Genomic DNA, 13,188 nt, shown 5'->3' with positions numbered 1-13,188 from the left:
TTTACTTCTTTTAACAAAACTAACAAAAAAACTGGGCTGTCATATTCAACTAAAACTAAAAATATTTACTTAAAAATATAGAAATAAAAAGTAAAAACTCTCATTTTATCTTATGTACTTTAGTAAGTTACTAAAACTGAAGTTAAGTTAGTAATAACTATATGTAAATGCATAATAAATCGTGAAGACGTTTAATAACAATAGAGATTCATTTAAAAATACTTGTCCTAAAATGTAATAGTCTTTCAATATAAATTAACCCTTTTGTAATTTCCAAACGTCTGTTTTTTAACTTCTTCTTTAAATAATAAAGACCAATAAACACCAAAACAGGCCTATCATATTCAACTAAAAGTACACATATTTACTAAAGATCTAAAAATAAAAAGCAAAACCTGCCATTTTATCTTGTACTAAAGTAACTAAACTGAAAATAAAAGTATTAATAAATAAATGTAAATGCATATAATAAATAATTTTTGACTTCTTTTTCCGGTGTAGTTATTAAGGACTAATAAAAACCAAAACTGTTATATTCAACTCATATTTACTAAAGATCTAGAAATAAAAAGTAAAAACTGCCATTTTATCTTGTACTAATGTAACTATGGTAGCACGGTGGCTCAGTGTTCACTGTTGCCTTGCAGCAAGAAGGTCAGTTGACATTTCTATGTGGAGTTTGCATGTTCTCTCCGTGTTGGCGTGGGTTTCCTCCGGGTGCTCCGGTTTCCCCCACAAATCCAAACACATGCGCTATAGGGGAATTGATTAAACTAAATTGGCCGTAGTGTATGACTATGTAAAACACATGCAGAATAGTTGGCGGTTCATTCCGTTGTGGCGACCTCTGAAATAGAGACTAAGCTGAAGAAAAATTCATTAATAAATAAATAAATGATAAAGAACAACTTTTTAATCTAAACAGTGAAAATAAGAACGTATTTTATAGCCGTTTATTGAAAAACAGGCTTTAAATGAGCTGCATGTAAAGTATTTTCAGTTTATCTTTACATCACAGGGAATGCCTGGAGATCATACTGTACACTATACTGTATCTGATGGTACATCACTCTTCCAGAGACGCTGTCACATCATTTAAGCTAAAGAATTTCATTACATGTGATGTTAAATATGTGAAGCAGGCTGCCGAGAAGAGACTAAGACCGTTTTTTCCACCAGTTTTCGCAAAAGAAACCAACCTGTTAAATATCTTCTGGTGGTAAGCCCTGTTTTTAATGTTATCAGACAACAATTTTTATTTGGACAGACTTTAAATTAAATACTTTTAAATGTGAATCCCTCTAAATTTGTTATTATTTTTTTAATTTATTATTATTTTTTTTAATATGTTATTTATTATCATTCTTATTATTATTTATGTATTTTACCCTGTGTATTATTTATTGCTTTTGGTGACTTTTGATTGTTAGAATATTTTTTATAACTATAAAAAAAGTTGTATTTATAAAATCTGGTAAACTTGATTTGTTTTCTTTTTTCGCCATGACATAGCCAAAGAAGCTGACATGGCAAAAATTTTTTTCTAAATTCTCTCTCTCTCCAACAATTTTCAGGCTTTGTAAGGAGTGTGTTTATACAGTTGAAGTCATTATTACATTTATTTATTTACTTCTCTCAATTTCTGTTTGATGGAAAGACACATTTTTCAACACATTTCTAAATATTTTAATAACTCATTTTTAATAACTGGTTTATTTTATCTTTGCCATGATGACAGTAAATAATGTTTTACTATATAATTTCAAGACACCAGTATTCAGCTTAAAGTGACATTTAAAGGCTTAACTAGGTTAATTAGGTAAGCTAGGGTAATTAGGCAAGTCATTGTATAACAATGGTTTGTTCTGTAGATAAATTAAAACAAATCAGGGGCTAATAATACTGACTTTAAATGGCTTAAAAAAAAAAAATGTTTTTACTCTAGCCGAGATAAAACAAAAAAAATATTCTTCAGAAGAAAAAATATTATCAGACACACTGTGAACATTTCCTTGCTCCGTTAAACATCATTTGGGAAATATTTTAAAAAGATTATTCACATAAGGATGAATAATTTTGACTTCAGCTCTGTGTAATTGTGTGTGTGTGTGCGTGCGTGCGTGTGCGTGTGTGTGTTGACTTTAGACTTTATGAGCAGCTGTTAAGTTTAGTTTCACCTGAATGAATTAGTGCTCGTTGCAGTCCTGACACACCTGCACCAACGACACCAGAGACATCATGAGAAATGGCCCGTCTGCCGAGATATATATCAAATATTATGGCCCACGGTGATTCTGCTAAAATATAGCTTGGAATGACTTTTTTTCTTTCTTATAAGTCTTTTTCTGAGAAAATAAACTGCTCTTTTTAAACCAGGGGTTCCCAAACTTTTCAGCCTGCAACCCCCAAAATAAACCTGTCAGTGACTCGTGACCCCCATTTTTCAAGGTGGTTATACTGTAAATATATAAACATTGCAGACACAACTATAGGCATATATAAACATGAGCATATTGACAACACAACAATGCAACAGTCTATTAACCATATAATGTTTTTCTTTAGTCGTTTATTAATTTAATTACATTTTAATATAAAAATTAAAGGCTGATGGCTGATTTTTATTTGTATGTTGTTGTTGTTTCTTTAATGCAACTCTAAATTTTCTGTGAGTTATGAATAAATATGGTCATTCAAATATTTTAATAAAATTTATTTGAGTTTTGGAAATCACCAAGCGACCCCTTTTCATTGACCCCACTTTGAGAGCCACTGGTTTAAACCAGCAACTTTCCACTTCCGTTTTGAGCTTTACCCACCCCTTTTTTAACATTTCACAGGGTTCATGCACATTATTTTTTGTGCCTGTTGTACCTAGGCTCACATTGATGCCATATTTTGTGTCTTGTCTACAGAGTTAGGCTCACCGAGAGATTTGATCACCAGCGATGTGACAGACACCAGCTTCATGGTGTCATGGACGGCGGCTCCAGGAAGAGTGAGGCAGTATCTTGTGCGCTGGAGATCTCTGTTCTCTGGAGAGTCTGGAGAAAAGCTGGTGCCTGGAGACGTGACCAGCACACTGTTGGAGAACCTCAGCCCTGAAACACGCTACCAGGTGTCCGTGTTCGCAGCCTATGATCGAGGCAATGGGGAACCGCTTGTGGGAGAGGAAACTACTGATGGTAGGCTTTTTCTTTCATTCTTTTGTGTGCATCCTTTATTTTTTAATGTAAATAATTGCTATTGTTGAAGGCGGCACTATGGTTCAGGGGTTAGACCTGTCACACTAAAGCAAGAAGGTTGCAGGTTCAAATCCTGGCTTGGCTAGTTGGCATTTCTATGTGGAGTTTGCATGTTCTCCCCATGTTGGTGTGGGTTTCTTCCAGGTGCTTCGGTTTCCCCCCCACAGTCCAAACACGATGGGTTGGACCAATTGGATGAACTAAAATGGCCATAGTATATGAGTGTGTGAATGTGAGAGTGAATGAATGTGGCTGGAAGGGCATCCACTGCGTAAAACATATGCAAGAATAGTTGTCAGCTCATTCCACTGTGGCGACCCCTGATAAATAAGGGGACTAAGCTGAAGGAAAATGAATAAATTCTTATTGTTTAATATGTTGCTAGGGGAAAAAACTAGTGAAACCAGGGCTGTTTCTCAATACAAAGTACACAAAGTTCAGACTTGCGTCCTCGGAAGTTCAGACTTGGAAGAACGAACTCCAGAGGACGCGAGGACACAAGTCGGCTACTTCTTCAAATGGAACAGCAGTGTACTAAGGCTGGAGAGGAGTGGTGGAAGAGGCCAGGTCTCTACACATGTCACCCAACAGCCATGTCACCCTGCAGCCCAAGACTGGTTACTCACTGAAGCTAAGCAGGGCTGAGCCTGGTCAGTACCTGGATGGGAGACGACTAGGGAACACTAGGTTGCTGTTGGAAGTGGTGTTAGTGAGGCCAGCAGGGGGCGCTCAACCTGTGGTCTGTGTGAGTCCTAATGCCCCAGTAAAAGTGAAGGGGACCCTATACTGTCAGTGGGCGCCGTCTTTCGGATGAGACGTTAAACCGAGGTCCTGACTCTCTGTGGTCATTAAAAATCCCATGGCACTTCTCGTGAAAGAGCAGGGGTGTAACCCCGGTGTCCTGGCCAAAGTCCCTCTATCGGCCCTTACGATCATGGCCTCCCAATCATCCCCTTCCACCGAATTGGCTCTATCACTGTCTCTCCTCTCCACTAATAGCTGGTGTGTGGTGAGCGCACTGGCGCCGTTGTCCTGTGGCTGCCGTCGCATCATCCAAGTGGATACTGCACACTGGTGGTGGTGTGGAGAGACCCCCCTCATGATTGTGAAGCGCTTTGGGTGTATGGCTGGAAGAATCAGATCCGTGCCCTGTCTGCAATGTAAGCAGGTAGATCGGATTTTCATCTTTCAATGCGAGTCATTGAAAAACCATAAAGAATGACATCAAGTCTGACGCTTTCATTTCAGATCAGACTTCAGTCCCAAACCTTAAATCTCAAATACTAGAACAAAAAAACTTTTATATTGTCATGTAGCAAAAGTATTTAAGCGTGCTAACGTGAGGGAGAAAGAGAGAGCGTAATGTCCGCCACGTAAACGATATAAACTAAAACTGTTGCATACATCACATGCGTAAATCACGCCATGGAAATGACATTAAGATGCCTACTGGTTTAAAAAAATAGCCTAGATTACAATAAGATGGCCAAATGAGAACTTTTCTGCAATAAACTATAGTTAAAAAACTTGTCAAAATAAAGAATAACAAAAGAAAAATTAAACCCTGTGAACAGATCAAATACAGGAATGGAGAAAAGAGCGCTCTTTTATTATCAGCTGTCAGTCAGCGCCCGCTCTTTTTTTTTTTTTTTTTTTTTCCTGCTCATTGCGTCTTTGCCGTGTCCAGTGTAAATGCAGACAATCGCATTTAAAAGATGTTGTAAGCAAGTCATTAAAAAAAATCAGACACAGTCGCCAAATCAGATTTGACCATCAAGATCTGCAGTGTAAAAGCAGCCTCTGTTTACAAGTTTGTGGGTGTTTGAGTAGTTTCTGCTGTCATGTGATGTGCGTTTGACAGGACGGACTGTACCTCACGTTCGTTTCATACGCTTATTTCACGCGGCCATTTTAAAACACAAAAGCGAGGCTGCGGTGGGAAGAAACCTGGAAGTGTAGGATCAGCACTGTAAACATTGCAACAGCATGCCGTGGACTACAAACCTCCAGCTGTTGCCGGGATTTCAAAACGCAGATATGGTTTAAACATCACTTTAATATTATTCAGTAAAGTTGAATGGCATCAATTAAAGGCATATCAGGCATTAAACAACACCACAATCTCTTTAAGAGTGTCCTCCTAGGCTTCAGTTCATTGTACCAGGTAAACACAGTGGGGGCTTCCCTGCTTCAGCCCATGTAACCCGGTGAGCGATAAAATAATGCAGTCGTCTTTAGCACACCCTTGTGTTGTCTGTAACAGTGTTGTCCTGGTACTGGAGTTTTATAGACGCCCTTTCCCGCTAAGATTTAAGCGCCGCCGAGTGCGTTCTTGAACACCACTGATTTGCAGTAGTATTCACCAGTGCTCAACAGAAATGACTGTGATTGGCCGTGAAGGTCATCAGTTCACCATGCTAACACAGATGCACGAACACTGAACCATTTTAATGCCGCAAAGATCAGTCAAGTCATTAGCGGATCGTTGGTCTGTGTTTAAACTCGGTATACATCAGTGAAGAGCGGTGAACTGATGACTTTCACGGCCAATCACAGTCATTTCTGTTGAGCACTGGTAATTTCTAAGGCAAATCAGCGGTGTTGCATTCAACAATGCTTAAATGCTTGTGGAAAATTGACAAGAAAATTATCTTCGGGTCACTCGGAAGACGGGAAAATGATACATTTGTGTAGCTTTCTCTTCGCTGATAAGATGCACTGCCAGGCGCACAACATTTCTGTGTGACTCAGGCGATACTTCCGGGTTTCTTCCCACCGCAGCCTCAATTTTGCTTTTTCAACAGCGGCCATGTAAAATCAGTCTATACAAATTACAAAAACAATAAAGTTTTGTTTTCAAGTGTAGCAGGTGAATTTAAAAGTACAGATTTCAAGCTTTATTTGGATGTATTTCTTATGTCTTTGAAGCAAGCATTCGCTTAGATTTCAGTGCATTTGTAGACCACCAAACTGTCGTAAAAGCACACGTCTGTTCCGAGCCCCTCCCCGGAGAAACATCAGTCTATAGTGATTGATGATAGGCTCCTGTAGAAGTAGGCGGGGCTTCGTTCGCCATATTGAGCGTTACTCTTTACCCCATTCAAAACTATACAAGTGACACGTTTTATTTATTCTATAAGCTGTGTCTTATTTTAGAGGCTGAGACATTTCAGAGGCATTCGAAGTGCACTGCGTCATCGGGGCGCGATTAAGGCTGTCTCATTTTTAAAAAAATTCGAAGGCTCCTTCAAACGCAGCCTCAAAATGCGTCCTTCGTTTCATAGATAATGAAGGACACAACCGGTGGATCCTTCGCCTCGAACATCCCTAGATTCATTCAAGCTGATAACGGCAGGACGCTTTTAAAAGAAAACTCCGGTTTAAATGTATGAATTGGGTTTACTTTTATTGGATATCCAAGCAAAAATAGTATGACATGTCTTACTAAAGAGTTTATTTATAGACAGTGTACATTTTTGTGTGTACATGTATGGATCGAAGGACATATATTTCCAGCTTCTGTATACCTTATTTTGCCTTTAGATTGCTTACAATAAATTTTTAAATCACTTTGAAGACAATCATTACTAATTTTATTAGCGCTTATTAACAGCAGCTGTTACGGTTGCCTCTTTTTAAAACGCTTGGTGAACTCACCTTTGAAGTCTGCATCCTTCGGAGGATGTAGCCTCTGAAATGAGACACAGCTATAGTCTTTGCTTTTACTGAAGACTTATAATGACAAATTCAGTTTGTCAGAAATAAACACAAAGTACCAACAGCAGGTCAAAGGAAATCAGTACTGTTACGGCACTAAAAGTACACAGTTATAAAGACTACTTAAAGTATGATTCATGAGGAAAAATTATGTAATTAGAGTCATTCGAGTATTTGTAGTTCGTAAGCGATCAGAACTTAAAACAATCAAAACATAAAATAACAATTGGTGATAATTAAAAGGAAATTAAAGTTGGATCGGGTTAAATTAGGGTTATGGTTATCTTTAAATCAAGCAAATATCTTCTGGGAAAGAAAAATGGATTTTAAGGTAATATAGATGTGACAGGACTTGCAACTCCTCCGCCTCGAGGGTCAACCACTTAAAGTGCATCAATCAACAACCTTTTACTGCGGTCTGTGCCTGATCAGAGGAAAGGAATGGATGGCAGAAGAGTTTTAGCTAGTCGAAAAATTGTTTAATGCTAGCGTGACTTCTTCAAGTTGTGGTTTTTGCGCTTGGCACTGAAAGCTGGCGAGTTTTGGAGTGTCTTTGCAGTAGTCACTTTGCCTCCGGCTGGAAAAAGTGAGCAGGGATGCAGTGAACATCACCGCTGTGGAGAAAGAGCAGATTTAAAGGGTTGCATGTGTGCGGGGCAGAGCTTTAATATGAGCCGTGTGTCGACTGGGGATGCTGGCTGAAGCGTGCATGGCTTTTCTCTACCCAACTCAAACTCATGGAAACTTAACACCAGTGTGGGGATTGAGAAAATGTTGGAAAATTTGTGCTTCCTTTTGGCTCGTTTGTGGTTTCGCTTCTCTGCTCTAACCGGCCCTGCTTGTCTGTTTTCATTTCACACTGCAAAAAGAGAGAGAGAGTTTTAGTCTTGCTTCTAATCCAAATACCTACAGGTTCTTAAATCAAGATGAATTTTATTGACAAGCTAAAAAAAAAGTATGGTCTTGTTTTCCAGAAGTAATAAGTCAAAATTAAGTGAGTTTTTTCTTAAAACAAGCTAAATGATCTGCCAATGGGGTAAGCAAAATAATCTAGTCACCTTAAAATAAGATTATTTTGTGTACTTCATTGGCAGATAATGTTGGTTGTTTTAAAGAAAAACTTTTGGCATTAGCTTTTTGACTTAATTTGACTCAATTTGCTACACTGTAAAAAAGTTGACTCAACTTAAAATTGTAAGGTGACTTGCTGCAGAGCTTTTTGAGTTGACTCAGGGCCCGTTTGCACTAAGACTTTCAACCCAGGCTCATTCTGAAAACGTAGACGTTTCTGGAGACAGCGAAATACGTCCCGGGAGTTTTTGTTTTCACAAATCCACGAGACGCCGCTGTGTGTGCTTTTTTGCATCTCAAATGTCTCTCGCGAGTGCCGTTCGCGCCCGCGTTGTTCTAGCGGAAACCCACCCAAGGCTGCTGTTGAACGACTGTCTATCCGACTGCCTGAATGACTGACTGGGCGAACGGTCATTCGACTGACCCACCCTCCTCTTTCCCTGAACCCAAACAAATTTTACAGATTGACTCACCCACCCACTTACTTCCCTAAACCCAACCAACAATTTACAAAATCGTCCAGAAAAAGAAAAGCCCTCGTCTGATTTTTACAGGGTTTTTAGATTTTACCACATTCTCACCGTTGCAAACTTGTTCACTTTATTTTTTGGGTTCTGCTTTTGTCTTACCTGATTTCTGGAACCGCTCTTTCCCGGACTCAAATACGGTCGTCGCCGTCGTCTTAGTCAACTCCTCTCTGCGTCTCAAGTCCGACTACATATATGATGAGCTAACTGGACAAACTGGTTACTGGTACCCTCCACACGGAGGTAAGCGCTCAGTCAGTAAGCGCCAAGAGGAGCAGCGTCATACCGCCCCCTATCATTCGCCTAAAAAATTAAATGCTGTCTCCGGCTACATAATTGGAGGTCTCCAGAAATGTCCGCAGATTACATTTTTAGAATGAGCCTGGGTTGAAGACTTTAATTTTAAAATGCATAACTTTTGTTACCGTTATGCCTTCCACTCGCACTATGCCAGAGTTTTTAAGCGCCGAAAATGAAGAGTTTTGGAAACGATAAGGAGGTCATTTTGGTTTTAAAAGGCTGCTGGTCTGTGTTCGTAAGAATGGAGGAAAATGGAGGCGTGGCTGCAGACATTCTGGTTGCAGTTTGGTCTCAATAAAAAGTAGCCTACCCAAAGTTCAGTCTTGCATGCTTTCCTTGTAAGTTTAAGACTTCTCGAAATTTATATGGAAATCTCCTGAGGACAAAATGGATAAATATTCAAAGGGAACAGTTTACTTCATAACTTCATTCACGTCACCCTGGCTACGTTGTTTCACTCAACAATAATATGAAAACATGGGATAAGGACCAGTCTATTTTAATTTTGATAACAACTTAACAGACACCAATAATAATGAGGCATCGTGTAGCTACATATTTATATGAGCGTCATCTTTATGCATATTTATAACAAAGCGGACTCTATAACATTACTGCCTCCTTTTATTTTCAATGAAAAACATGAAACATATCCTCTTATTTGCTGAACATCAGTTTTAATAATCAATAATGGCAATCAATAATACAAAAGTTTAAACAATATAGGAAATAAAGGCAAGCAATCAGTCAACATGCAGAATCATTGTACTTGGTTACATAAATTAATATGTTAACTTATATTTGCGCTCAGCCAAAACACAGTACCTGATAGATTTAAAAGAGTGTCATTAGATAGAGCCAAGATAAATTAAATATTACGTTTTACAACTATATTGAGATGAGATCCAGCAATAAATCCTTGAGGAATTATCTGATCTGCACTGCTCTCACCTGGGGTTTTGTGCTCAGAGCACCCGCTGACTGCCTGGAGCTCAGACGTCCACATGCGCTGCAGTGGATGCCAGAGTGTGTGTGGTCATGAGATTTTTTCAGAAATGCTAGATGAAATGCCAGTGTGGATGTGATTTTTTTTTTCCGTTCTAAAATGCCATTTTAAAACTAAAATGTATTAGTGTAAACAGGGCCCCAACGTGAATCCATTCAAGTGCAGTACTTGGGTTAAAAGTTAACTCAAAAAAGCTGTGCAGTAGGTTGTCCTTCAATTTTAAGTTGTCAACTTTTTACAGTCTAGACAAGCGAAAAATATTGTTTTGTCTTGTGTAACACATAATTTGGGGTACAACTGAGATGAGGGTCCAAATGCAGTTTATTTACAACTTAGTCAGGCAGGCAATGGTTAAAACAGGAGCAAACAGAATCATGAGAGTAATCCAAAAGCGTAGTGGTGGTCACAAGCAAAGAGGTCAGTGCAGACAGCAAACAGCAAAATCAATAAACAAGGCAAGGCTAGACAGGAATAACCCTTAGTAATGGTATAGGTGAACAAGACTCAGCAATGTGTGTGAGAATGTGAGGTGTATATACAGTCCAACTAATCAGTCTTCTTGAGCTACAGCTGTGTGCAAGTAATAAGTGGTGATCCAGAACAATATTTCTTGTTTATCTAGAAAACGTTTCTTGATTTAAGAGTTTGTTGATATTTAGGCTAAAAGAAGATTATAACTATTTAATGTGAAACAATTTTTTGGCGTGCAGATTTTGCTTTATTCAAACCATTGAGGAGAGTCCAACAGAATTTCACTCACTTTTTTTGTCGTCTCTGTCTGTTTGTAGCTTCTGCATCTGCCAAGGCTTTACTGGTATCTGATGAAACCGAACGAACCATGCGGGTGATATGGAAAGCTGCTCCAGGCCCTGTGGTCAACTACAGACTAACGTACATCCCTCAGACCGGCGGTAAAGAGATGACAATGAAAATTCCTGCCAACGTCACCTCCACCATGCTGAGGAAACTGCAGCACACCACCACCTACTTTATCACCGTGCATCCTATTTACAAACGGGGAGAAGGAAAAGCAAGGCAAGGAGTAGGAACCACACGTACGTTGGCCAGTAATTCAAAGCCCATGAGTCACAGATTCAATTCAATTCAAGTTTATTTGTAGGTAATAATTACTGTTTCAAAGGTACGTGTTATTGCATTAAAATCAAAATCAGAAAAGTTCAGGTTCTTACACTGTAAAACCCTATAAGTTAAAGTTACTCAAACCATTTGAGGAAACCGACAAACCATTCAAGGTTAAAAACTAATACCAATGACTACTGGGAACTTACTCCATTTGAGTAAACGAAGCAATTTGAGCACAGTAAAACCCAATAAATGCAGAGAACTCAATCCAGCTGAGTACTGTAAGACCCAATAAGTTAAGGCAACTCAAACCTTTCGAGGAAAGCGATTTCTACAAACCATTTGAGTTAAACTAATCTATATGAGTACTGTGAATTTACTCCATTTAAGTTGAAGTAATGAGGTATTTAATCAACTCATTCCTTTCAACACTGAGTTCAAAACTGTTTTTAAATGAGTTGAATTAACTTTCAATCAATTTTAAGTTAACCACACTCATTTAATTTGATCAAGTTGACTGTTGGGTTTTACAGTGCAGTAACCAGAACTTTATTAGTTATGAATAACTTGAGTTAATTAACAAGTAACTAATAGCTTTTAACAGTAAAAGTTATTATATATATATATATATATATATATATATATATATATATATATATATATATATATATATATATATATATATATAATAACTTTTACTGTTAAAAGCTATTAGTTACTTGTATATATAAAACAGGTAATCTGTAATTAGCATATGTCAATTTATTCTACTACCAACCCTAGCCTAAGAGTCCACAGATACTCTAATGAGAGCTAGTTTGCACAGTTTCTTGGAGGACATAAAAAATTGCCCACATATGGATCTGTTTTGTGAACTACAAACTTAAGAACACACCATTAGTAATAAAATAGGCAGAGCGCATAGAACTGAGCCATATCAAGAAATCAGAATATCACAATAGAGTAAGCCGGGCCTAGTAAGCAACTGCAAAACATGTTAAAGGGCCATTAAACCCCCCACTTTCGGTTCAAGTCTACCTCAGAATTACAAAAAAAAAAAGCATCAAAATGGGCTTGGAGTAGAGATCTGCGAGGGACTAAATTTTGAATCCCGCTCCCGCCTGCATCCGCCAGGTTTTAGCCCGAACCCGACCACTCCCGCCTATATTAAGCATTTGTTGTCCCGCTGCCCGACCAGCCCCGCCCCGTTTTCTACCCGCCGCGCCCGATCCTGCTAAAGAGCGGGGTGGAGAACAAAACCGAAAATCACCCAACTTTACAGTCCAGACAGCCTATAACATGCTGTCTGTATAAACACACACACACAGCACCAAGCACACACACACAGACAAAGCTCTCTCTCTCTCTCTTATTCGCGCGCGCGCACTAACACACACACATAAGCACCATGCACAAACACACAGGCAAAAATCTCTCTCTCTCGCGTGCACGCACACGCACATCTCATCCGCGTGTGCGCACACATACACACACACACACACAGCAACAAACAAGCTAAACACAGCATAGCACTATTTCATTTACACACATACATACGCGTGGTTGCTCGGGAGTCGGGAGCGATATTGCTAGACAGCCCGCTCCCGTCCCAAATTAAACCCGTTACCGACCGCTCCCGCGATTTATTTGGAAATTTATTCCCGCGCCGCAGAAATCTGGTCGGGTCCCGCGGCTTTCCCGCGGGACCCGCAGGACCCGACCAGATTTCAGGGAATGCAGACCTCTAGCTTGGAGCTCTGCGAGGAGTGGGCGTGGCCAGCAGAGCAGGGGAGAAGGAGGGGAGCGAATAACTGTTGTCAGTTGGTTTAGAAAAAGAGACACAAACCGTAAGGAGATATATATGGAGTTTATATGGAGGAGTTTATTATAGTTTACAAATAAACAGTAATTTAATGCCCTGCTACATATGTCATTCGGAATTTCATAAACACACAACCACAATTTATATCATTATAAAGATAACAGTGTTTATATGAGCACTATAAATCAGGCCTTTTCCTTCAATTCCCGAGTCTGAATGCAGACTCAGTGCAGCAGGTTTCTTGCCCTGCCTCTTTTAACCATTAGCCCTGTTGGTAATCTGGAGGATTTAGGCGAACACAGCAGCATGGCGATGTGTCTTAATGTGAACGAACTCCACTAATAAAGGACAAAGTCCGCCATTCTCCAATTCTCATACAGCTCTCTCGACAAAAATGCTTGCTGCACACATACAGCT

The 13,188-nt window shown here is 39.2% G+C and overlaps 1 protein-coding gene across 14 annotated transcripts in view; it reads left to right on the top strand.

Moving 5' to 3' along the window:
- col12a1b (collagen, type XII, alpha 1b) overlaps nt 1-13,188 on the top strand; it is a 243,441-nt gene that overhangs the window by 54,021 nt on the left and 176,232 nt on the right. For 8 of the 14 annotated variants that reach the window (XM_087298603.1, XM_087298607.1, XM_087298602.1 and 5 more), the window contains exons 14-15: nt 2,916-3,185; nt 10,655-10,921. The exons of the other annotated variants lie outside the window; for them this stretch is intronic. In XM_087298603.1, the coding sequence (XP_087154729.1) occupies nt 2,916-3,185; nt 10,655-10,921 (537 nt within the window). The remainder of the gene's footprint in view (nt 1-2,915; nt 3,186-10,654; nt 10,922-13,188) is intronic. 14 annotated transcript variants of the gene reach the window in all.

The sequence above is a fragment of the Danio rerio genome, chromosome 20, assembly GCF_052040795.2.
Source record: "Danio rerio strain M-AB ecotype USA chromosome 20, GRCz13ab, whole genome shotgun sequence".
NCBI classification, from domain to species: domain Eukaryota; kingdom Metazoa; phylum Chordata; class Actinopteri; order Cypriniformes; family Danionidae; genus Danio; species Danio rerio.
This window is presented reverse-complemented; position numbering and strand designations above follow the sequence as displayed.